The sequence below is a fragment of the Ciona intestinalis genome, chromosome 4 (genome assembly GCF_000224145.3).
Source record: "Ciona intestinalis chromosome 4, KH, whole genome shotgun sequence".
Classification (NCBI taxonomy): domain Eukaryota; kingdom Metazoa; phylum Chordata; class Ascidiacea; order Phlebobranchia; family Cionidae; genus Ciona; species Ciona intestinalis.
In genome coordinates, this window is record NC_020169.2 from 711,623 (window position 1) to 734,788 (window position 23,166).

At 33.4% G+C, this 23,166-nt stretch overlaps 9 protein-coding genes and 1 long non-coding RNA gene across 16 annotated transcripts in view; 7 read left to right on the forward strand and 3 right to left on the reverse strand.

Moving 5' to 3' along the window:
- LOC100186789 overlaps positions 1-3,161 on the forward strand; it is a 6,593-nt gene extending 3,432 nt beyond the window's left edge. For both annotated transcript variants that reach the window (XM_002127032.5, XM_009859953.3), the window contains exons 3-7: positions 722-811; positions 869-995; positions 1,080-1,241; positions 1,410-1,583; positions 1,635-3,161. In XM_002127032.5, the coding sequence (XP_002127068.3) occupies positions 722-811; positions 869-995; positions 1,080-1,241; positions 1,410-1,583; positions 1,635-2,812 (1,731 nt within the window). In that variant the 3' untranslated portion in view covers positions 2,813-3,161. The remainder of the gene's footprint in view (positions 1-721; positions 812-868; positions 996-1,079; positions 1,242-1,409; positions 1,584-1,634) is intronic.
- LOC100182027 (nicotinamide riboside kinase 1-like) lies at positions 2,979-7,077 on the reverse strand. 4 transcript variants are annotated; one of them, XM_026834070.1, is made up of 7 exons: positions 6,966-7,072; positions 6,658-6,706; positions 4,585-4,687; positions 4,204-4,255; positions 3,987-4,152; positions 3,657-3,728; positions 2,979-3,418 (listed from the first exon to the last, which is right to left on the reverse strand). In XM_026834070.1, exons 2-7 carry the CDS (start codon positions 6,699-6,701, stop codon positions 3,241-3,243), a joined length of 615 nt encoding a protein of 204 aa, XP_026689871.1. In that variant the 5' UTR covers positions 6,702-6,706; positions 6,966-7,072; the 3' UTR covers positions 2,979-3,240. The 4 variants fall into 4 exon arrangements, with proteins under 4 accessions (XP_026689871.1, XP_009858253.1, XP_002126944.1 ...); XM_009859951.3 differs by lacking the exon at positions 6,658-6,706 and having other exon boundaries at positions 6,966-7,077; XM_002126908.5 differs by lacking the exon at positions 6,966-7,072 and having other exon boundaries at positions 3,987-4,104; positions 6,658-6,917.
- Positions 3,385-3,653, forward strand: LOC113474170. The gene is made up of 2 exons (XR_003395824.1): positions 3,385-3,473; positions 3,586-3,653. It is a non-coding gene; the product is annotated as an uncharacterized LOC113474170 (long non-coding RNA).
- LOC108949427 lies at positions 4,687-6,651 on the reverse strand. Its single transcript, XM_018811486.2, has one exon. It carries the CDS (start codon positions 6,306-6,308, stop codon positions 4,875-4,877), a length of 1,434 nt encoding a protein of 477 aa, XP_018667031.1. The 5' UTR covers positions 6,309-6,651; the 3' UTR covers positions 4,687-4,874.
- Positions 7,078-7,672: 595 nt separating the features above from the next.
- Positions 7,673-8,552, forward strand: LOC104265593 (apoptogenic protein 1, mitochondrial-like). Its single transcript, XM_009859954.3, has one exon. The coding sequence runs from the start codon at positions 7,744-7,746 to the stop codon at positions 8,302-8,304; it is 561 nt and encodes a 186-aa protein (XP_009858256.1). The 5' UTR covers positions 7,673-7,743; the 3' UTR covers positions 8,305-8,552.
- A 709-nt stretch (positions 8,553-9,261) lies between these two features.
- LOC100182025 (transmembrane protein 245-like) lies at positions 9,262-10,929 on the forward strand. Its single transcript, XM_002121970.5, has one exon. It carries the CDS (start codon positions 9,262-9,264, stop codon positions 10,927-10,929), a length of 1,668 nt encoding a protein of 555 aa, XP_002122006.4.
- A 178-nt stretch (positions 10,930-11,107) lies between these two features.
- Positions 11,108-13,958, forward strand: LOC100178884 (G kinase-anchoring protein 1-like). Its single transcript, XM_002125465.5, has 8 exons — positions 11,108-11,344; positions 11,796-11,987; positions 12,210-12,341; positions 12,406-12,475; positions 12,527-12,606; positions 13,184-13,364; positions 13,530-13,669; positions 13,732-13,958. Exons 1-8 carry the CDS (start codon positions 11,177-11,179, stop codon positions 13,765-13,767), a joined length of 999 nt encoding a protein of 332 aa, XP_002125501.1. The 5' UTR covers positions 11,108-11,176; the 3' UTR covers positions 13,768-13,958.
- On the reverse strand, positions 13,814-15,915 carry LOC100176567 (ARL14 effector protein-like). 3 transcript variants are annotated; one of them, XM_026834071.1, is made up of 5 exons: positions 15,708-15,915; positions 15,045-15,157; positions 14,834-14,986; positions 14,579-14,646; positions 13,814-13,893 (listed from the first exon to the last, which is right to left on the reverse strand). In XM_026834071.1, exons 1-4 carry the CDS (start codon positions 15,732-15,734, stop codon positions 14,616-14,618), a joined length of 324 nt encoding a protein of 107 aa, XP_026689872.1. In that variant the 5' UTR covers positions 15,735-15,915; the 3' UTR covers positions 13,814-13,893; positions 14,579-14,615. The 3 variants fall into 3 exon arrangements, with proteins under 3 accessions (XP_026689872.1, XP_002125376.1, XP_009858257.1); XM_002125340.5 differs by lacking the exon at positions 14,579-14,646 and having other exon boundaries at positions 15,708-15,910; XM_009859955.3 differs by lacking the exons at positions 13,814-13,893; positions 14,579-14,646 and adding an exon at positions 14,444-14,542.
- Positions 15,916-16,151: 236 nt separating this feature from the next.
- Positions 16,152-17,453, forward strand: LOC100181245 (glutaredoxin-like). Its single transcript, XM_002125014.5, has 2 exons — positions 16,152-16,413; positions 16,761-17,453. The coding sequence occupies exons 1-2, from the start codon at positions 16,287-16,289 to the stop codon at positions 16,955-16,957; spliced, it is 324 nt and encodes a 107-aa protein (XP_002125050.1). The 5' UTR covers positions 16,152-16,286; the 3' UTR covers positions 16,958-17,453.
- Positions 17,454-20,723: 3,270 nt separating this feature from the next.
- LOC100183694 (SPRY domain-containing protein 7-like) lies at positions 20,724-22,853 on the forward strand. The gene is made up of 5 exons (XM_002124668.5): positions 20,724-20,940; positions 21,006-21,091; positions 21,561-21,752; positions 21,824-21,927; positions 22,267-22,853. The coding sequence occupies exons 1-5, from the start codon at positions 20,826-20,828 to the stop codon at positions 22,268-22,270; spliced, it is 501 nt and encodes a 166-aa protein (XP_002124704.2). The 5' UTR covers positions 20,724-20,825; the 3' UTR covers positions 22,271-22,853.
- Positions 22,854-23,166: the final 313 nt, after the last annotated feature.

Here is a 23,166-nt window from a genome sequence, read left to right on the forward strand (position 1 = left end):
AAGTTGTTCCAAAATATGTAGCAAGCACCTATGTCTGCAGATGGCTGTTAAAGTACTTAATTGAACCCAAGGGACATCTTCCACGCAAAAAGATTAAACCGTTAAGTTAAAGCTTTAATGTGTTTAATACAGACCAATGTATGTGTTATTTGTTTTATTTTAATACAGTCGTTGTATAACCGTATTTGCAAGGGCGCTAGCCATATACTCATAGCAAGCTGTTTTAAGTATAAAACTAACGTATGTTAACTTTTCGTTAAAGTTTTAATAAACAGTCTCCACCGTAAAGGTACACTATTCAGTTTCCTTTCTCTTGGATTGCTGATAATGAACGCGTCAAACCGTATTATGACGTCAATAATCGAATAATATGAAGCAAATAATCAACGTGTGAATCGCTACTATGTCGTAACAAAGCATTATGCGTGGACGCGTGGTTGAGAAAAACATTACGGAAAATAATCATTGTTACACCAATCGAGGGCGTAATAACTCAGTACGTTTGAATATACAGTTCTTTAGCTATTTGCGGGCTTAAAACGACTAGTTCTTTTTAATTTTAAACGGGTTTTATTAATAAAATGCAGTTATACGCAGCAGGTGCTGCACCGTCTGCATAATATCCAGAGTAGGCCGGCCTCGTCTGCACCATATAAAACGGCGCCCATGTATATATATATAGGATTAAGTGTGGTTTTTGAATTTTTTCAATTTTTTACAGAAGCAATTTGTGCATGGTGCATCAACTGCAAAGACATATCCATGCTGTGTTATAAAAAGAAGTGATGTTTACAAAGTAAAAGTGCAGAAGGTACTTTTGTTTTAACAGTAGCAGGTTATTTAACTTTATTGGATCATTTTGTTTTAGAAAAACAGTAAAAAAGTTCAAGTTGGACTAGAAGACAAAAAAGACGTGATGTTGCAATCGACTCCACTTTCCTTCTCAGTTCAAGTTCATACCTCCAGTGACCAAAAGGCAGAATGGTCACAAACTGGTAAACATTTATTTTAAATATCTAGGCATAGCTACAAGCAATAGTAAATTTAAACAGTTCCTCATTTTAAATTTCTCATTCCAGAATGCCCAGCAGGAGATTATAGACTGCTTGTGCCAGTATTGATACCAACGTATGTTCCTCTTCCATCCAAAATGTTTACCAAAAGTGTTCCTGTGCCGTATGCTGTTCCACTTCCAATTCCCATCCCTGCATTTCTACCAACTCTTTGTAAAAATGAAGAGGGTAAGTTAAGAAATAAAGTTTCTGTTAAGCGTATACCTGATTTTCGGTAACATTAGGATTTTATTAAATTAGAATTTTTAAGTGATGTTAAACTCGCTATACAATTATTATTAAAAGCACTTTATGATTCCATGGCCTCATAAGGTTGCAATACTACATTACTTTTAGATTTTTTAAGCACTTGTCAATCAATTAAAAAAGAAGTATCAGAAGATGTATTGGAAACAGAGTTGTTAGAGATAGCAGACGCTATAAGAACCTGTGCTCCACCAACGAATAAAAAAGCACTTCCTCTAACTGACAGGATTGATTTTAATCAGTCGAGCGTTTTGGAATCAAAAGGTAAGTTTGTTTTTAGACGTTTTATATATGCTGTCATTTTGTCTGGTTTAGGTTTGAATTCCACACAAGAAAATTCCACCAGTTTAGGTCTATTGTTTGTGGAGACTGCTACAAATGACAGCGATCATAGTCAAAACAACAATAACGCGAAGCAAGTAAAACAAACTACAAAAACCAAAACTTCTACTTCCAATGCAAGACAAATGTCCAACACCCAAAGTTTTAAACCTTTATCTCGACAACTATCTGCAAGCGTTTGTAGTTCTGTGCCAGTTAATATCAGTAGCCCTCATACCAACCAATCTCATAATGTTGAAAAGAATTTAGGTGTAAAACATCATCGTAAACAACAAAGAAGTTTGAGCACTAACTCTCAAAATAAAAGTATGATTAATGACAATGTCCTGACCAATTTTCCCTTACCTCGAAACCAATCTACCAGCATAGGCATGGCTAATCCAACTCACAGCGGTGCTGTTAAAAGAATGCAGTTTCCAATGCATTCCGCTTATTCCAACTCCCAAACCTCCACAAGAAACTGTAATATTTCTGCTATTAACTATCGTGATTCAACTGCGTGTAACATGAACTCTGGTGCAGTAGTCTCACCTGAAGCAGATTTTCAGGGGCATTCCTGCATGAGTAGAGTGCCTTATGTAAGAGACGAACGTTTTCAACATGGTTACCCAACCTCAGTTGATCTCCTTGAGGAAGCTGCAGCATCAGCACTTATGAGGCTTCCGCGCGGCGAATCAGGTTGGAGAAACAGCAACAATCAATCTCAACAAAACACAGAAAAGAAAATACCAAACTTACCTGTGGTTCACCGTCAACCTCCCAGTACCAAGCATATACACAGTGGTCAATACCATTATCAAAATATTCCTAACTTACCTGAAAATCAGCAACTTGTTAATTTACCATTGGGTGATTCTTATTTTCATGGTGCGACTATGAGACACTTATCCCCTAATGATCCAGGTGCTTTAAATCGTATTTACCTACCTACATCATTATCAGAATACCAAGCACCAGCAAGTAGTGTATTTCAAATGAGACCGCCACACAATAGACACTCAGAAAACACTCCCATAACACAACAACACAGGTATTTCGATAACGCTCCATTAAGTAGAATGCAACACCCTCCATCAAATGAACCAGTATTAGATACACCTGATCAAGTCAACTTTGTTTTACCACGCTTCCTTCAGTATCCACCAAGGTGACATTAATTTAAGGTACTTTCCTTCTTTGTCACCTCCGAAACTTTATTTTTACTTTTTTTCTTCAAGAGTGTTGAGTTTTACTTGCATATAAGTTGACAACTCTTTCATTTTATCTTGATCATATTTTATAATTTTTTAAATGTCATTGTATTTTAAGCCAAAAAATTGCTTAACTTTTACATTTATTGTATGAAATAAGTGCTGTTCAGTTTAATCAAGTAATGTAATAGTAACTGTTCATACCAAATGTACTAATTCCTTTCATTTTAACGCAATATTTTTTTGAAACAAATAACACTGGTCATAGCTCATTCAAAAAGGTGGAATTTATAAACATGATTTGTATATTTATTGTTTTGTTTTTTTTTAAATTTACAGCATAGTGATAAAATAGAATTAAAAGCAATGTTAAAAACAATATACCAAAGTTAGGTCTTGGTAATGGCATGCTTCAAGTCTTGTTTAACAAATGCAAACACAGCGTCTTTGCTTTGTAAACCGCTTATTTTATGAACTTCACGTATTTCATCCACATGCTTGAGGTACATTGGCCACACAGAAAGATCAAACATGCCAGGTACATCTGGTGGTTCATACACTCGCAACCTACACAATACAAAAATACTATTTTACACTTCATAGCGTACAAGCTCTTTTTAAGGTAAGTTTTCTATTTAGTAAATTTAAACAGTTTGGTGTGCAAAAGGTGGCAAAATCTATAGACTCTGGGTAAATGACAAGTATTTTTAACCATCCATATTTATTACTATTAGACAGATTACACTTGTTAACAACAAGAAAATTGATGTATTAAAAATAAAACATCAGTTAATAGTCAACATACTTTCGTCTTCTTTTGGCTTCTTCGTATGGTAAGGTAAGGAAATACTTTTTGTCCATCCATTTGTTAACAACACTAAAATCAGAGCAAAATTTTTTACATAGGTAAAGTGAAATGGCGCATAGAAGGAACTTATTTTTAATAATCAAACTATTCTGCATGAATTTTCAATAATTATTATTTCTGCAGTTGATTTTTTTTTTAAGATAAATTAAAAATAGGTGTTTTATTTGAAGGAATGTCACCTGTTTGTTTTCATGGATGTCATTATGTCTAATAGTACCACATTATTACAGATACCTCACTTAAATACTTTATATGATATAATCTTACTCTTGATTATAAAGCAAGATCCCTTCAATTATGAGAACTGAGGTTTTCGGTTGAAATCCGCTGACTCCGTTTTCTATATCGTTGCTATCTTCGGCAAGTGCCTTAAGATCGCTTAGAGCTGAATCAAAATTTTCAACAAAAGACTTGCAATCAAATGCTTCTAAAACTAAATTGACTTGTTTTATATATTTAGTAGAGTAAACAACCCAATATTTACCATCCCAGTTTAATATTCCTGTAGCTTTATTGACAGGAATATCAACTTCTTCCTGCAAAATTTTGTACTATAACTTCTATCAATGTAAAACCTAAACAAGTTTATGCATTAAGGTAAATTGATGATGTAAAAAGATTTTGATGTATTATAATTTAATACAAATTTTCTTATTGAATCATTCGTTTACCTTTTTGTACTAGTAATGTATACACATAAGAATACCTTTGGTATAAGTTTCTAAATAGGTTAGATGTATCTAAAGTTATACAATATATCAAGAAAACTATTGATTTTTGGCAACTTGGCAAGCTTTTTTTTTAAGGAACACGAGGCAATGCTTCAACTTCTGCCAAGTTTGTAAATGCATTAAAAAATACAAACTTTATAATAGTCGTCTTGATGCAACACTTTGACATGAACTTGTTTCCAACCAAAATATTCTTTTAGGTGGTTTGCTAAAGTAGTTTTTCCCCCATTTGACACTCTGCATTATAAAAGACTTTTATGGTTTATTGTACTAGAATAATACTTTTTCTATAATATTACAACATGAAGATATATGTATCATGTACATTACATAATAATAAGATTGCATTGAACAAAAGTTAAAAGCACCGGCATTTATTTAGTTGATTATGATTATAAAAAACAATTACATAAAAGTTTAAAATTCACGTAAAGAGCACTTTGTTCTGATCAAGCCAAATTAGTAATTCTGGCTTACACATTGTTATTTGCATCAATGCAAAGGAGTCATTTTCAGCACTGTGCCAATTAAACATCAAATCTCCACAACAGCGCGTATATACATCAAGTAACTTAAATGATGGTTTGAACCTCTGATTATTAAAATTACTGCCCTTTTCTTTTTGATTCAATTGCTTTAAACCAACAAGTGTGTCAGCACAAAATATCTGACCAAGATGTGACGGATCAATTAGTTTCTCAATTGAATTTCGAAAAATTGGAAAATCAAATTTATCACCATTATGTGAAACCAAGCAAACTGGACCAGATTGGCGACAAATAAAGTGTTTGATAGCAAAGCAAAATTCAGAGTCAAATGGCAATTTATGATTGTTTTCAATGGACCTATTTGTTAATCCAGTTATTTCAGATGCTCGTTGTTGTATTTGTGTTAGCGGGTCAACCACAGCGACTAGTTTATCGGTTACTCGTGGCGTTTTAATATTTGCGGGGGCACATTTTAAAGAATTTGCATGTACAGCGAGCATGCAAAATTCTGTGATTTGAGGATTTACAAGCCCTGTAGTTTCCAAATCAAGAAAAATATAAGTTTGAGTCATTTGCTCACTCACACAATGGTTTACAGATAGATGATTAACAGCAGGTGATGTCGGCATGCAAGAACGATGGGCACGATTTACAAAGGCAAATTTTTTACAACAAATGTTTTTCAAAAACAAGTCTAGTGTACAACACACTAGCTCAACCAAACAAAGGTTTTTTTCTTCTGCTGTTTGTTTTATTTCCATTGGTTTATTCAGGTATCTGCAGTATACACTGCCCAAGGTATATGAGAACATATCCAATATTGAAGCACCTGTACCCCATACAGTATTTGCTCCAACGTTGTTCTGATTATCAATTTCCTTGTAAGTCCAAAGTGAATCAGCACACCAGACCTCATCTGAGTTGATCAAACCCACAGACATTTCAAGCTTATCTAACTCAAGTTGTAGAATTTGAAAATCATGTCTAAACCCATTATGACTCAACAGGCAAACTTGTCCAAATTGTCTTTGTAAGAAAAATTGAATAAGTTTGAACACATTATGATCAAAACCTTTCTTCATTGCTTCTTGTACAAGTTTGTTGTTTGTTTTTGATAAGAAGCATAAATGATCTTCCATTGGCAAACATGGGTCTATTGTTAATGTCAGTTTGTCACAAATTCTTGGCATTGGATTCGCCTCCAGTTGAACTGATTTCAATTGATTGACTTGAACAGCAATTAAACTGACTTCAGTCATCCAACCAGAGTTTATGTTGTTTACGTTAACAGACATAAAAACAAAGGTGTCAATCTTTTCTTGTGCATTTTTAATCAACTGGTTCTTAGTCGGCGTGTTAAAAAGCGCCATTTCACAGTTTACACACGTATAAAACTTAAAAGTGAACCAGGAAACAAAAAAATGGTTGTGAACTGAAACATGGATGTTTACATATTATATAGGCCTACATATATATTGAATGGTAATTAATGTAATTCAGAATAACTTGCAACTTGTTTTAGGTTAACTGCTTTGTAAATCAAATATACTTTAATTAATTACACCGAAAAATATTAAGTTAGTAACCATGTTAGTGTAACTCTTCAGCTTGACCTGGGATAAGTATTACCGACTTTGATTACAGCTGTGATTTTATAGACAGACAAAATCAAATGTTTTACTTTTTTCAAATAGCATTTATAAGAAGCACACAGCCTACCCGCTTATTCCAACAACAAGAATACTTTTATGAAACTTGCCCATCGTGTCTGTTGCAAGAAAAGGAAACTGTATATTTTTGAAAAGTTTGGTCTTGGTTTGTTTTGCAAGCCAGGTGAATACCCGTAGTTGAAATTAAATTTGATCTTTATTTCGTCATAGAAAATTACAAAAATTGTTACGTAATAAACCATTGTTTACTTGTCATAATATAGATAAAACGAGGAATAGAAATATTTAGTTTATTTATATTAAACGTTGACTGTTGTTACTCGTTATCACTTTAAATATCGCTATGTTAAAAGGCACCTGTTGTTCTGTCCTGAGTACTTCATTGAAGCTTATTATTCTAACGACATTGCAAAGTCAGCATAAGTTACAAAATGTCGCTTAGATAAGGCATAAGGCTAAGTAAGAACTGTATCCCTGCGCGTTCGAACGACAGCTCATCGTTATTTGAGTAAAGTAAAAGAAGGAAGTGTTTCGTATTACAGTATATGCGGAAGGCGTGTTTAATGGGGAAAAGCAAATATTGTGCGTGGGAATGACACAACTGCACATCGCATAAAGTATATAAGCAACCCCTGCACCACAGCAGTCTCAGACTGACAACATAGACAGACTGACACATCAATGCAATATATGAACGTTACTTACATGTTAATCTTATACTAATGCCTTTTAAAATGTATATTACAATAAGAGTAAATGAATAAATGTAACTTACTTTATCCTCACGTGGCCGGAAAACGACAGTCGTTATCACACGGGTTTAACACCTCGTGCCAGCTTACGAGTTACCATGTATGTTACTTTGTGGATGAATTTTTTTTAGGAATTTTTATGTATGGCTGTTAGTTTAGACTTTAGACAACCCACTAGTGACCACTGGGTTGGAGCAATTATCGTTAAGTGTCTTGCCCAAGGACACATACGCCCATAATGGTAGCAGCATCAAGCCTTGAACCAATTACCTCTGATTTACAGGCAGGCGCGCTAACCACTATGCCGCAGCACCCGTTAAAGAGTGAAATATATTTTTCAGATATACGCCACTGTTTATATAACATCTCTGTAAAATATTTAAATGTCGGTAGTACGGAAAGTGTTTTCGAGCTGGGTTGGAAAGAGAACAATAACAAGTGTAAGACAACTTTCTCATTCACAAAATAATGTCTATGTTGGTGAGCCAAATAAAGATTCAAACATTCGCCCAATAGTTGTGCAACGATCAACTTACGATACGAAGCTTGAAACACGATTGAAAGATTTACAAGAGAAGACACAAAAGTGGCATCACCAGTTCTGGAAACAACATAATGAAAACTACTCAACAAGCCGCGAAATATTCGTTGAAAAACTCCTGAAGAATCGAGGATTTCAGAATGATTCTGGTCAACCTAAACCAACACCTGATCCTGATGATATGGCAGTGTTTCATAGAGACTTCCTAACAAATAACTTGGTAACTCTTCGAAAATACGACAATGAATGGCGGAAACTTAATCGTCAGCTTATATTCTTAATGATGGTGGTCAACATACAACGTGCTTGTTTGTGGATTATTCAACCATTATATAAAAGAAAAACAATTAATCAAATGAATGTAGATAAGACAACACCTCTATCAAATAAAGAGGGACATTGAATTATGGATGTATAAATATTATTTTTATGCTATGACTTGTCATATTTCTGTCACATTTGTTTGTTTTGTTTGTAATGACACACTGTTTATGTTGTTTACATTCGCTAGTTGGTAGGCAAGAATTATATTTTAATAATACCCAAAAAGGTTTTATTTATGAGATCAAGTAAACATACTAATGATAACATTATAACTGGATATTTTTGATGGTATGTCTTATTATTTTATCTAAATGTTGTGTCTTTAGATTGATGTACAGTTAGGATGTTGTTTTGTACTTTGTATAATTATACTGCATGAACAATGACAACAAATACGACACCGAAAAGGCTTCTAAACAGACAACCTTCTGTTTTATTAGACAGTGTCACTCAACTTTTCCCGGCAAGTCATGAGAAGCCATTAAAACAAGCTCTTTACACAACTGGCACATTTGCCATTTTTGGTGTGGTTTGTACTGTTGCTATCAGTACGTATTTTGTTCTTCAGGTGTTTATTAAACCCCTCATATGGGGGGCTTTGTGTGGATCGTTTTTGTTTCCATTTAAATACACCTTGCATAAATTGTTGGAAGATTGGCTGACTCAAAGTTTAAATAACGGATGGCCACTCCTATTACAGGTGTTGTTCCTACCCATCTCGTTGTTTGCAACTTTTTCTGACTGGCTTGGTATGCTGCTTATGAGAAAATGGAAAATGGTTCTTACCTTTATCCTTGTACTTCTGTCATGTTATGGATTGCACTATATGGGTCTACTGTCTTTGATGTTTCAGTTGGGCTCAGATACCATTTTACAGTTTATTTCCATGTGCACCTTTATTCTGGACACTGTCCACTATTACCGCATTATGGTTGTTGCAATTTTAATCATAGGAGTCGCTACAACTTTTGTCTTTAGTTTACAACATGTACTTGCACCTTATTTTGCCCTAATAGCTTGGTTCTTGGTGTTTATGATGATTCTCGGCGTCACCAGCAGTTTTAAGATACCTGTTGTAATTTTAATTTTGACAGTTGTTTGTATTGGCTTTATAACTGGAGATGAAGATGACAGAGATGCAGATGATATATCAACACAAGGAACAATTAGAAAAAAGAATTCCGATATATATTTTAATGTTTTATTTATTACCTTTGGAGTTGTGATTCTATGGATGCACATGTGGATTGTCACCTTAATGCTTATACCCTTAAGCTTTTGTTTGGTCAAGAAGTTAATATTACACGAAAAAACGTTTCTTTTTGTTGATGGAGTGTGTAGGTGGTGTTTTCATTCTCCAATGGTGGAAATTATGAGGAAGGTTAATTTATTTTATTCAAATTACAAACATGTTATATTTGTTCATCCACTCCCATGTATAGCATCTAGTTTTCAAAAAGGCGATAAGAAGTTACATTTATTCATCTTGTCATACCTTCCTGTTCTTACCAGCGTTGTTATTATTCTGATGATATTCACAAATGCAATGTTTATGACAATATTTGTGACGGTAAAGGTACAACAGGAAAGTGTGCTAGCAATTCAGTTAGCTTCAAATGTCATAAACGAAACTGTTTCACAAAATCCTGAATACCAAGCCTGGCTACCTGACAATGAAACTATGCACAGAACCATGGACTCTGTTGTGGATAAAGTTTATTTAGAGGGTAGAGAATGGATCTCACAAAAGCTAAAAGAAACTTCCACTCAGAACAACAATTTAACAAAAGTTGAAAAGCAAATTTTAAAGATTTGGGACGAAGTATATCACAATATGTTTGTTGCTAAGCTAAAACCAAAAAGAAGATTATTAAGACAGACTTCTTTTAAAGCCGATAAATCAGGTTTATTATCTAGAATTATGGATCTGTTGAACATGAATGAAGTTATTTCTTGGTTACAAGAAAATGTTTCTGCTTTAATGTCACTGGGAGAAACTGTGTTAACGATTTTAAGAAGCAATATTTCATTGATTCTATCTACTGTTTCTGTTGTATGGAGTGCAGTGTTAAATGGTGGCACTCTCATTTTAAACCTATTGCTCTCATTTGTTATTTTTTTCACAACTTTGTTTCATTTATTATCCGTCAGCACTGACCAATACAAACCTATACAAATGATTGGAGCTGCTATCAAACCATTTTTCTCTGAAACTCCATTTGAAACTGCAATGCAAGATGCTTTGAGCGGTGTATTTGGAGCATCTTTAAAGATGTTTGGATTTTATGGTTTATACACTTGGGTGAACCATTCAATGTTCGGCGCAAACTTAGTGTACATGCCCTCTGTCCTTGCTGCCTTATTTGGTGTGGTACCACTGCTTACCACATATTGGGTGTGTATTCCTGCTGCATTGGAAATATGGCTTCTGCAAGGGAATCCTTTGCGTGCAATTTGTCTCACAGTGTTCCAGTTCTTGCCTACTTTATTTGTGGATGCTGCAATATACAAAGATATATCATCAAGTGGTGGAGGTGGACATCCTTATATCACAGGTCTTGCTGTTGCTGGTGGAGTATATACATTTGGACTTGAAGGAGCCATTGCTGGTCCTCTTATACTGTGTTTTCTCCTAGTTGTTGTAAATATGTATGCTGCTGCAACACAAAAAACAAATGAAAATGTATCCAGACGTTTACTTTGATATGAAACACAATTGATTAATTTTTGCCTTTATGTTTTTATATTCTTTTTCTGCGTCATTTATACACTGCTATTATTGTTATTAATTGCATGTTTCTTTAAAACACCTATATTTTTATATAAAAATGTATATAATATTACACTTGCTGTTTTATTATACATGTTTTCATGATTCTATATTCTAAATGCATGTTGTGTTTATAATAAATTACAGTACCAGAAGAAAAACTTCATCTTTTAAATAAAATATGACGACTGGAATCAAAGCAACAGAAAACAGATTTGCATTTTTGAAAGTTCAAGATTCTGATTCAGATGAGCACATCAGTGACTCTGGGTTTAAAACAGTTGGAAAAACTAAAACTAAACCAACAAACAATGCAAAGAAAAGAGCAAGAAGAAGAAAAAAGAAAGAGGTAAAGTATATGAAGAAATATTGTTTCTATATATGATGCCTTGCCAAAGTTTTCCAAACTAGGATCAGGTGTAATGGAAAAACATTCCTTCATTTTACTTTATTTCTTTATTGACAAAACATTTTGCAAAAAAAACTACTTTTTTATTTAAAGTTTTGATCGGTTTTGTACCACTGCACTCGAAGAAATTATTCAATAAAAAATGAACAACAATTACCTACAGATTTTGAAAGAAAACCTTTCATTGTGTATTAACTCATTAATTAGTTACATCAAAAAGATAAATTAGACATTACATAAGTTAGGCCAAAACCCACTAATAAAAACTAGTTGATGCGGTATATATTAAAATTGGCACATATTTTGTCTGCAGTCCTTCGATCTAGATATATTTAATTTAAATATTTATTATATAACCCAAAAGCCTAGAATAAAATTTTAAAATGTACAGGTAGAAACAGGCAACAGCATGCAATCATTGGACAGCTTTTCTGAACCGTTGGCGATATCTTCTCGTAATGAACACACAATTCGTGATCAGAAGTTGGTTGAAAAACTTTATGAAGATGATTTGTGGAAAGCAGTTGAATTAAGTAAACTAGCGTATGAGAAAGAGCAAGAGCGTCATTTTACTTCTGCATTGGTTGGTAATGGTTGTGTGTCTGTTATTTTTACTTAGCAACCTAAAAATTATTAACATAGATGCTTAGCAACCTAAAAATTATTAACATAGATGCTCTCTTTAATACATCTTGTGCCTGCTTCTTAGTTGCCATATATGTAACTTTATGGGTAATTGTATTTTGTATGACTAAAAGTTTGGACAACCATTACTGCTACTGACCACTCATTGTGTATGTAACAGAAAAATCCAGTACCGGAACATTCAAACGAAAAGTTACAAGTAGAAACCAGTTCTCATATGAATAAGACGGAGAAACAAATACGAAAAGAAGAAAAGCAAAAAAATAAAGCAGCAAAAACTGTATCATTACAAGTAAATTAAATTTGCATATTTACAAATTAATGGAATGTGACTTTTTATTTGAATTTATTTTCAGCAATTTCAGCAGTATATTGAAGATTCCTTACCAATAAAACCAGAACCTCCAAAATCTCATTCATTAAATGGTAACTATTATTTATACAGTTTCATTTTTTTTTTAAATATTGTTATTTTAGGTCATCAAGAAGCAGGTGATTTCTTTAACAAAGTTGATGCAGATGTTGCTAAAATAAAGACCGGAGAAATGTTACAGGAAGTAATAATAATGAATCCATGAACATTTTATTAATATATGTATGTATATATAAATACAGTAGGGTGGGAGAATAGAACACCTTTTTATTCTATTTTCCCGTCCTATTTGGTAGTAAACAAAGAACATTACTAAACTGTATCCTCACAACTCCCACTGACTGTTGTTTATTGTTTAAAACATAAACATAATATTTGGATACTATGTGCTAAACTGCTGAAGGTGTCCCAGCTTCCCCACTCTACTATGTGTAAGTTGTGTGTTCTTCACAACCCAACACTTTATTGTGTCCCATTAACACATAAATACACGGTGATAGTAACATTTAGGGTCAAACCTGGTATCTTTGCAATTGTACAATGGCAGTTATATGACTTTAGATCCCTATCAGCCCTAAAATGAGAGTATTTGGTTTTAAGTAAACTGTAATATGCAAATACATTTTATTTCAAAATCAATCATTGTCTGGCACAAATAAAAACATGATCAAATTTTGCATTATAATGCATATAAAAGTATGAAAATACAGGTACAGACAAATGGTGAAAATCATTAAAACAAATAATATTGGTTTTACCAGAAAACAACAACAGCAGCAGCAATTGAGTCGATCTTCATAAATGAAAGAACTCGCGACAAATTATCACAAAAAAATGAAAAAATAAAAGAGCTTGAGTTGGAAGTTGGAACTTTAAGATCACAAAATAAAAACATAAAAAAGAGAAACCAACAACTGCTGGTCATTTTACAACAGGGAGAAAGTACATAAGATAAACAGTTTTTAAATTAGTTTAAATAATTCATTATTTTGTAAACAAGTAAACAGTTTTGTTCAATTCAATAACATTAACATATATATGATTAAAATCCATTAATAATACAGTATTTATATATTTTTATGCTATACCATTTTATTTCATTCAAAGTGAAAGGAAAATCAGAAATGTTGATTGAGATTGAAAAGTTGAATTCTATACGTGATGAATTAACAACCGAAGTCACAGAGTTGCATGAGAAATTCGAAAGGGAAAGGTCGAAGGTTTCCAAACTAACTGATGAAATTAAGGTACTTACGTGTAGGATATGCTATGTCGATTGGTTATTTCTAAATGGTCATCTTTGCCTCAGATGTTAAAACACAGCAAAGTGCACGAGGCAGACTGATGAAAGCCACACTACTTATGTCCCTATGGAGTTTCATTCTTTTTAAGTTCTTATTTTTGGTACTGAGTTTTGACATTGAAATATCTTGATTGGCCACCCTCCACTTCTACACTGTCATAATACCATCTGTGTATATTACATTTCATGAGCTAATTTCATAATAAAATGTTCCTGTGTTCAGCAGAGGAGAATTTAGCTTGTAAAATCAACTATTCTTTGTGCAATGCCATTTGCAGAATGAATAATTAATAATAGTGTTTGTGATTAACTAGAGAGAACCCATAAAGATATGCATAAACACAATGGTAACGTAAACAGTTTTAATATAGGAATAGATGTCAGATAAAGTTTTATGACAACTGCGTTTTCAAAATAGGAAATTAGTAAGAAGTTTTGGAAGGGGTAGTAGCAGAATGTTAATTCTAATAATTGGGCAGGTGTAAGATAAGTGTTTCTAATGTTTCCACATAAACAGTGTATTACTAACGAGCAATGTGTTTGTAAGAGAAATATTTTGTATTAAATTACACACTAATTAGGTGAAAAAGTGCTATGCTTTTAAATTATTAATGATCATTGATCCCAGAAATTGTATTTTTTTCATTTGAAATTTATTATTTGGTATAAGTAAAAAACGTTAAAGTTCAGAATTGAGATTTGCAAAAATAATAAGCACAACTCTTTGATGAAAAATCATCTAAGAACCAATGCGTGCTTATCAATTTAACTGTAGGCAGCTTGTTTATAAAACTTCTAATATGGATTGTAGTGTAAACTGTAAATAATTAATTCATAATTAGATAAATCCTACCAATGTATACGTATTATCATCGGTTATTGCATGCGTGTCAGTACTTGATTTCTTTGCAAGGTCGTAATCTATATTATTTTTGTTAATATTTGGTTATTTTATTTTGTAAAATATTCAATTTAAGGCGACTTACATTTCATAGAAATATATCAATAACTCGCCTATTTAATAGTTAACAAAATAGCTATAGGGTTTAGAAAACAGTATGTGTAACTCAGGTCTCCTGATATACTTAGATTCATGGCAGGTACTCACTTCCGGGAACACCTACACTCCTTGCCACACTTTGTACCTCCACAGCTGTCACATGGATAAAAGCACCCTGGACATTGTTCATTGAGACAATCGCACATATCTTTCCCGTTGCTAAGGAGTTTCCCATTGTTATCATAGATGGCGCTTTTATTTCTAGAAAATAAAATGATTTAAAAATATATGTAGCATTTTCAAATAAAAGGCAATTGACTTTTTATTTTGAAGAACTCTTTTTAACTTTCTTTCTTGTCGTAAGCTCATTTCTGGATTAAAATCTTCTAGGGCTGGTCCCGGATTTACGAATTTCAAACTTTTTATCTTCGGCTGAAACAGAGTTTTCTGGTTGTTAAATTGCATGTTTTTAATACATGGAGCTATACAGAGAAGACGGAAATATTTTTCCGCTAGGAGGCGATGACAAATTCGTTTCTCTATTTTATGGAGAGCAGTTAGTTTCACGGTTTATACACATAAGATATAAACCCCTAACCCCTACCCCGTCAAACAAAAAAAACTTGAAAAAAAAATATAAAAAAAGTATTCCACTGTGCGGGACTCGAACCCGGTAAAAATGAAACAAAGAGAGTTTACGACCGCACGCAAACCGCTACACCACAGACTCGACGACAGTAAACACAACGAAAGAGCGTATATAACCGACCTAATGTGGGAAATATGTTCTTACTAGTGTTTTACGTATTTAGAAAGGTATTTTTTATTATTTAATTAATTTGTTTTACACTTATTAACACTTTGTAGTGCTGTTTTGTTCGTTTTTCCGTATTTTTTAATTTAAATAATTACCGCTAATTATCTTCTTTGTATAGTCCCATGTGTTTTTAATATTAGAATTAATATGACTTTTATTACTTACGTTTTCGAATACAGGTTCATTGGACATTCTAGTTTCGCAATTCCCACAATACTTTAATACAGATATTATATTGTACTATTGTATAATGGTACATAACCTGTGCAACGCTGTTATACTACAATAGTATATAATAACCTTGGACCTTGGTTAACTTACATGTAACAGAGATGTACAGTACAATAAATAAAAAATACCGTGGGGAAGTACCTAAACCGTGTTTGAGATCCGTTTCGTGGGACCATAGACATCTTAACAATCTTTTTCTTAACACGTTTTAGCCTGTTTTGGGATAAACCCCCGCACGTTCACAATGAACTACAATATTGTTTTAAATATGCATAATATTTTTCTTTATAAAATATGGAATCAAAGTATACGTCATGACACAACGTTATTACTCTCGTCACTAGAGCGATAAAACTAGCAAGTCATTGTGTAATTCTGTCATTCTGACATAGCATAAAACTAAAGTTACGTAGTTGTTTCTTTATGCATTGTGGTCTTTATAGGTGTAAGGGTTAGCTTGTACTATACATAAGCTCTCAGATAAATACATATAGCGTCACTGACAAGTGAAATATGGGAAGTCAAGAATCTTTGAAGAAAGCTCGTACACTGATTGAATCGGAAATCTCCAAGAACAAAGTTCAAGTGTTTTCCAAAACTTATTGCCCATATTGCAAGATGGCGAAGGATGCACTGAAAGGTATTTTGTTCTGTATTTAAAATCGATGTTAAAAGTGAACTGAATTTATTGGACAAACAATTACCTTCTATTTTATGAGTTAAAACTTACTTTATACTATAAAATTATTATAAGGATTGTTAGTCCTATTATTTTAGTGTTGGGCAATAATTTTTAATTACATTTTTAAAAGTCAGATTTTAATCTTTCTGACAAAAAGGTTACCTTCACAAGTGTAGCACACGTTCACACGTTTGCATTTTCTTTTGCGGACATGAGGTGTATAAAACGGAATAGTAGTGTTATAATGACTTACTTCCACGAGTACCTATTTTCCCTAAATATGTTCATTGTAAATTTCTGTACAGCTGCTGGCATTGACTACAATGTAATGGAGCTGGACAACCGTAGTGATGGTTCAGCAATCCAAGATGTTTTAAAAGAAATGACGGGAGCCAGATCTGTTCCAAGAGTTTTTATCAATGGGAAGTGTATTGGAGGTGGTTCAGAAACAAAAGCATTGCAAGTACAAGGCAAGCTGGTCCAGATGGTCAATGCAAGTTAAACTGTGGGTGAATTACCAATTTCCAAACTTCTTGAACAGTTTGTTTCTTTTTATAAATGTAGATAACCAAAGGGATACTGGTACAGCAAATCATGAATTTATTATCTTCAATAATAAAACACAAATCCATTAATTTTATCTCACGTTTCATAGACTAAATACTCTTTTTTAGTAAATTTCATCAATATTTTTAAACAGTTCTACCTTTACCTTATAAATTTAGTTATCTTTTTACTAAATAGGATCAAGTATTTTAGCCTCCAAAATCTGTAAAGGTGGCTGTACACAGTATCCGGAATTCGTCCGTTTTGTCCGGATTTTGCTGCCGCATGCAGAACTTGGTAATGAGTTTGCATACGACTTTGAAAGCAAATTCGTATGTTGGATACTGTGTACATCCACCTTTAGTGCATTAAAATATTCCATCCAATATAAGTTTCGTAGTTGCATGTATGTTTGTAGTTAATACTGGAATAAAAAGTATTGGACAATCGGACAACTGTTTTAACTGTCATGCAATTTTAAACTAGGTAAGACACATGTGAATACTTTTTGTTGTTTCTTCACACCACATAGCAGTATGGCGATTCATAAAGTTGAGAACACTAGTTTTTTAGCATTAAATGACCCAAACTTGTTTAAGATGCAGAGTTTCAAAGCATTAAATGACCCAGACAAAGTTTAAGATGCAGAGTTTCAAATTTAAAACTTCTGCTGTAACCTGTAGCCATGTGTGTCACTACAATGCCACACGAGTGACACGACAGTAAGTAATTGGTAATGACGTCGGCAAGGAACAGGAACAAAACTCTGGCTACAATTGCTTCAACCCAGTGGTCACTAATAAGTTGCCCAAATTCAGCCATACATGAAATAATCACAAAAAACAATCAGCGACAAGGTAACATACGTATTAACTGGTAAGCTGTATGAAAAAGTGCACATATATTATAATGACTGTCGACTGTGTCGTTTTCTTTCAATTTTAGGTGTCAAATGGGTATTTTGAAAAAAACCTTGACGGCTAATCGTTAATATGTTGCAACTCGACGCTTAAGGTGACGTCACATTACCCAATCACAATACTTCCTTAATCATGTCCAAAGTTAATATAGACGACGTTGATCATGCCAACACTGCGGATACGACTTTATCTCATGGAAACAAACCCCCCGTTGAACATAGTTATGATATATTTCGTTCGGCCGCTGACAGGCCCATATCGCTTCCATTTTCAACTATCGGCAGAGACCTCGAGGTCAGCCTAGGTTCATGGCGGGCACTTACGAGCCCTTGCCCGGTGTCGCGGAAATCTGGTTCCCATTGGCTACTTCTAACTTATTTTGTGAGAAATCTAAAACTCTGGTTCCGACTAAAAATAACAGTTAATTGTTGGAGGCAACATATTTTGTACATTTCTTTTTAAAGATTTATCTTCTTAATAAAAAATTGATGCTGTATTTTACCTTAAATTATACATTATGACGTATGACCATCAGTGACCTCTACCGTTAACACGTCATCAATAACAAAAAAAGACGATAAAATATAAATTTTCACATTAGATAAAATAAACTATCTAAAAACATGTACATATTCAAGTAATCTTCGTTCGAAACCAGATTTATAGATTTCTGATAAAAATGTCCTGTGTCTGCGCATGCGCAGTAGCCGATGGGAACCAGATTTCCGGGGAACCAGATTTCCGCGACACCGGCCGTCAAGTTAGCTTTTGTTCGATACTGTATCGTGTACTTGTGTATCAGAAAATGGGATAAAATTTAGCAAGATATTATCAACTGTTTGGTCTCTGGTTATAAAAGCAATTAGTACTACAATAGATATAGCACCCGGCTGAAGCCTGCATATGAAGTCGGATCAACACAGAGTCATTCAATCCAACCAGCAATCCGGTTTATTCAGTGGGGGCTATATTAAATATGTTATACTTGAGTTCGCTATGGCAAAGACGCTACAAACTTGAAATCTATTTATTCCCATTACAACCACCACGGCCTACTAGAGATGGCCGTGCAACCACAGATGTAGAGCAGAGCCATAGAAATACCGAGTAGTCCAACCCATTGTTACGTAAAACACAAATTGAACGGCAATTTGGGTCCAAAATAACACAGTAGGTATAGGGAAAATGTATGTTTTTCGGTAAATTACAGAAAAACTTGGGCCTAAAAACAAATTTAAAGGTTGAAAAATGTAAAAAACATGTGTTATTTGTTTTCTGTGTCAAAAAAAGTCAAAAATTAGAATTAGAAGCGGTTGATTTGCGACATTTTAGTCATTCAATGCGGCTAAATTTATACAATTTTTCTAAAAAATGTTTGGTAAGGTAAATAGAAGCTGTTTTACACCTTCCCACAATAGGAAAACACAAATAAAACTTAACAAGTTCGTTTAAACCATGGCGCCCTCTATAATAGAGGGCGCCATGAGGTAACCCTTTAAATACGTTATTATGAATACAATAAAACAATAATTAATAATCAAATAACAATAATAAAAAAATGTTTATACGATAAAATAAAATTACATCTCCAGTCCTCCATCACTCCAGTAGTAGGCCTACGCAAAGAGATTAAAAATCTCTTTAGGCTTACGCATGATGTTGACCGCAGAGTCGTAAAAACACCGAGTAGTCCAACTGCGTCTTTGTGTGTTCAAAATAGAGCAAAAGCGGTGACTTTCGCAATGAATTTAAACGAACTTGTTGAGTTTTATTTGCGATTTCCTTTTGTGGAAAGGCGTAAAACAGCTTCTATTTACATTATCAAACATTTTTTTGAAAAAACATATAAATTTACCCCCATTAAATGACTAAAATGTCACAAATCAACCGCTTCTAATTCCATTTTTTGACTTTTTTTGTTACAGAAAACAAATAACACTTGTTTTTTACACTTTTCAATCTTTAAATTTGTTTTCAGACTCAAGTTTTTCTATAATTTACCGAAAAACATGCATTTTCCCTATACTTACTGTGTTATTTTGGACCCAAATTGCCGTTCAATTTGTCTTTTACGTAACAATGGGTTGGACTACTCGGTATTTCTATGGCTCTGGTTGACCGGGGCGTCACAAACCACAGAAATAAAAAAGAATAGAACGCGCATCTTTAATGTCGGCAAAGGAGAGAGGTGATACACTCTCTCTCTTTCGCAGGTCGTTCCCGTTTACTATTGTAGTCAATGGAATCGACGGCGTTTTATGTAGTTATTTTTTCGTTTTTTGACTTAATTTAAAGTTATAGGATAAAACAACTATTTTCTAATATTTATATATTTCAAACAAACCGTTTGTTTAAAATTTTTAATTAAATTTATTAAATATTAAATTTCTCAAAGAAGTGGTAAACTGTAAGCGTTAACCTACCAAATAACTAAACTTGCCTAATAAACTTGAATAGTTGGTGTAGTTTTTAAAAGAAACAGCTAAAACCTCCCAAAAATACTATGCGTCTGTCTTTTACAATGGAGTCCAAGCGAAATCGGGACGGAGTTGGCGGTCACGTGAATAGAAGAAAGAATATATCACGGTTTTGGGAAGTTGCGCGTTCTACTCTTTTTTATTTCTGTGGTCACAAACACACAAAGATATACGTCATAATCGTGAGAACGTAAGAAAAAGGTAGTAAGACGCGATTTCTGTGGTCGCGAACGTTTAGTTTCTATTCCATTTTGGCAGAAGTTTAGAATTGTGATCTTACTAAGTATAACGGCAATCTTGTATTACTTTGTCAATAGAATCATGTTTGCGCGTTTTGTTTCCGTTACTTACTAGGTATACTTTAAAACGCATATACCATACGTATATAAATATATTTAACTAGATGAATTAAGGTCCAGACTTGATTATGTCTGCGTATACACAATGTTTTTATCGTTGTTTTGGTTGGTCGGCAAGTTCTGCAAATAACCCGATTACGAATCATGATCAACCAAAAATATGTTTGGACACAACAAAAATGGGTAAGACATGATTGCAATTTACTTGGTGGCTCTTTCATCATTGGCCACTTGTTGATATGTCAAAGGTACTGATGCTGTAATTGTCAAAAATGGAAAACGAATATGCGGTACTGGTGGAGGCCTTGCAAATGCACCTATAGCCCAAGACAAGGTACAACAAAATATAACATTTTTGTGAATACCAGTACTATAACTATACCTCAACATTCTGTATTTTCTTTTTTCAATTTACACTTAAAAGTTAATGATTTACAATTTGTACATTTAATTAACCCTGTTGGGACACCAGTTGATCATAGACACCAAATTGATCCAACTAAGTGGTCTTCTGTGGGTTGTCTGAACCCTGAACTGTCAGCCATACACAGTAAAAACAATCACCCATTAAGTTGCATACATGGTAACTTACAAGCATGCAGGACACAAGGTGTATAAGACAAAACAATGTAATATAATGATTGTTGTTGCACTGCTAAATGGATTAAATAAGATACATCTATTATAGGACAATTCTAAGTACGCATTGTATGTGTTGTATTGTGGTATTCAGAGTTGTCCTTCATTATATATTAAAACCTGAGTTTGTCAATGTGTATTGCAGTAATAATTATTTCTACAAGGCATACTTTCAAGTCAAATTACAAAGTACTGGAATATTTGGGATTGGAGTTGGATTAGAAACTGCAGAGCTGGATAGAGTGCCTCTTGGTGAAGATGCAAACAGTTGGGTATTGCGACATGATGGATTTATCCGACATAACAAGAAAACTGTTTATGAAACAAACATCAAATTTTCTGAAGGAGACTTCATTGTGAGTTTTTGGATTTGTATTTTTTCTGTAAAAAATCCAATGCATTGTGTTGTTACAATTTTTCTTTGTAGGGTGTGTCTTATGACCATATCGAGTTGAACTTCTATGTAAATGGGAAAAATATTGGTTCGCCTGTTTTAGGAATTCGTGGCATCTGTTTTCCCCTTGTTATATGGTAAGATACAGGGTGATTGCTATAGTTCTATAAAAACGTAATATGGTTTAATTCCACAGTGCATAGGTATGGAAGAATTAATTGTGCAATACAGATTATAAACAGTTTAGTAATGGTTTTTCTATATGTATAAAAACTACAATTTATATTTAGCTGGCAATGGTACACACAACAACATAATGTCAACCAAACAGGCTACTCTTTAAATCCTAAGCCTTATACGCTTAACACGAAACTATAGTTTTAGGTTTTTACCTATGACTGCAGTTCGAAACTTTATTACATTCCGTGACAAATGGCACGCTGAACTTTAAACAATTATAATTGATTACTTTTCAGTTGATGAAAGTGCAATATTGGATGTGGAGTTTGAAAATTTTGAACACCCCCCTCCTTCGGGGTATAGACAGATCATGTTGGAACAACAAATATTTTAGTTATATTTTTATTTATTTATTAATAAACACATTGGATTGTGTAAAGAGAGCCTATATATGCTCTTCCATTTGTTTTCATTAAGTTATACTCCTTTCATATACCAATTACTTTTTTAATTGTACTGAAGGAATATCCCTTTGTTGCATAGCAGTGATCTGCACTATTGAAATTTTACATGTAGAGTTTTTTAACTTCTTGATATCAAAATTTATTTGTTCATTTATGCCTATTGTGTAATAGCAAAGCCTACTTTTTTATTTGTTTATACAGAATATACTTAACCTAATTAAGCTGAACAACAAAGTTTACCTAAGAATGCTGCTTTACACTTGCTTACATTCTGTAATTAATTATGTTGACTTCCTCATGCTTGGATGTGTCAGATATACCGAACTACCAAATGTCACGTTTTACGAGTTATTTCACAAAAGTTCTATCCATGTGCCTAACTAGGAAAGTGTACTAATCTAATAAATGATATCGGATTAGCTTGTTGGCATTTCTGCCTTGTAGGCTAACTCAAGTAGAGTATAAACGACTGTCGTTGGTTAGACGCGGTATTCTAAATAAGTCTCCTTTATTTAAATATATAATTTAGTATGGGGGTGGGGGAAGGTCACCTTTAGCAATCATATTCAAATTTTCTGATATTTGTTTGAATTTTCTTTGTTTACTAACAAACGTGAGAAGAAAGTAAAATGAAAAGATGTTCAATCTCCCCAACCCTATTATACCATAAACGCAACCGACTCGTGTTGACTTTTTCTGTTTGAATCGCTTATACAAATTAGGGCATGGTCG

Coding starts and splice junctions, on each gene's coding strand:
- LOC108949427 (XM_018811486.2), bottom strand. CDS start 6,308: ATGGCGCTTTTTAACACGCCGACTAAGAACCAGTTGATTAAAAATGCA.
- LOC100182027 (XM_026834070.1), bottom strand. CDS start 6,701: ATGGGCAAGTTTCATAAAAGTATTCTTGTTGTTGGAATAAGCGG. Junction 4,688..6,657: donor CTTGTTGTTGGAATAAGCGG/GTAGGCTGTGTG, acceptor TTTATAATGCAG/AGTGTCAAATGGGGGAAAAA. Junction 3,419..3,656: donor GAAGCCAAAAGAAGACGAAA/GTATGTTGACTA, acceptor TGTATTGTGTAG/GTTGCGAGTGTATGAACCAC.
- LOC104265593 (XM_009859954.3), top strand. CDS start 7,744: ATGTCGGTAGTACGGAAAGTGTTTTCGAGCTGGGTTGGAAAGAGAACA.
- LOC100182025 (XM_002121970.5), top strand. CDS start 9,262: ATGATTCTCGGCGTCACCAGCAGTTTTAAGATACCTGTTGTAATTTTA.
- LOC100178884 (XM_002125465.5), top strand. CDS start 11,177: ATGACGACTGGAATCAAAGCAACAGAAAACAGATTTGCATTTTTGAAA. Junction 12,476..12,526: donor AAAATCTCATTCATTAAATG/GTAACTATTATT, acceptor TTGTTATTTTAG/GTCATCAAGAAGCAGGTGAT. Junction 13,365..13,529: donor CATTTTACAACAGGGAGAAA/GTACATAAGATA, acceptor TTTCATTCAAAG/TGAAAGGAAAATCAGAAATG.
- LOC100176567 (XM_002125340.5), bottom strand. CDS start 15,734: ATGTCCAATGAACCTGTATTCGAAAAC. Junction 15,158..15,707: donor ATGAACCTGTATTCGAAAAC/GTAAGTAATAAA, acceptor ACTCTGTTTCAG/CCGAAGATAAAAAGTTTGAA. Junction 14,987..15,044: donor AGAGTTCTTCAAAATAAAAA/GTCAATTGCCTT, acceptor TTTATTTTCTAG/AAATAAAAGCGCCATCTATG.
- LOC100181245 (XM_002125014.5), top strand. CDS start 16,287: ATGGGAAGTCAAGAATCTTTGAAGAAAGCTCGTACACTGATTGAATCG. Junction 16,414..16,760: donor GGCGAAGGATGCACTGAAAG/GTATTTTGTTCT, acceptor ATTTCTGTACAG/CTGCTGGCATTGACTACAAT.
- LOC100183694 (XM_002124668.5), top strand. CDS start 20,826: ATGTCTGCGTATACACAATGTTTTTATCGTTGTTTTGGTTGGTCGGCA. Junction 21,092..21,560: donor CACCTATAGCCCAAGACAAG/GTACAACAAAAT, acceptor TATTTCTACAAG/GCATACTTTCAAGTCAAATT. Junction 21,753..21,823: donor TTTCTGAAGGAGACTTCATT/GTGAGTTTTTGG, acceptor TTTTCTTTGTAG/GGTGTGTCTTATGACCATAT.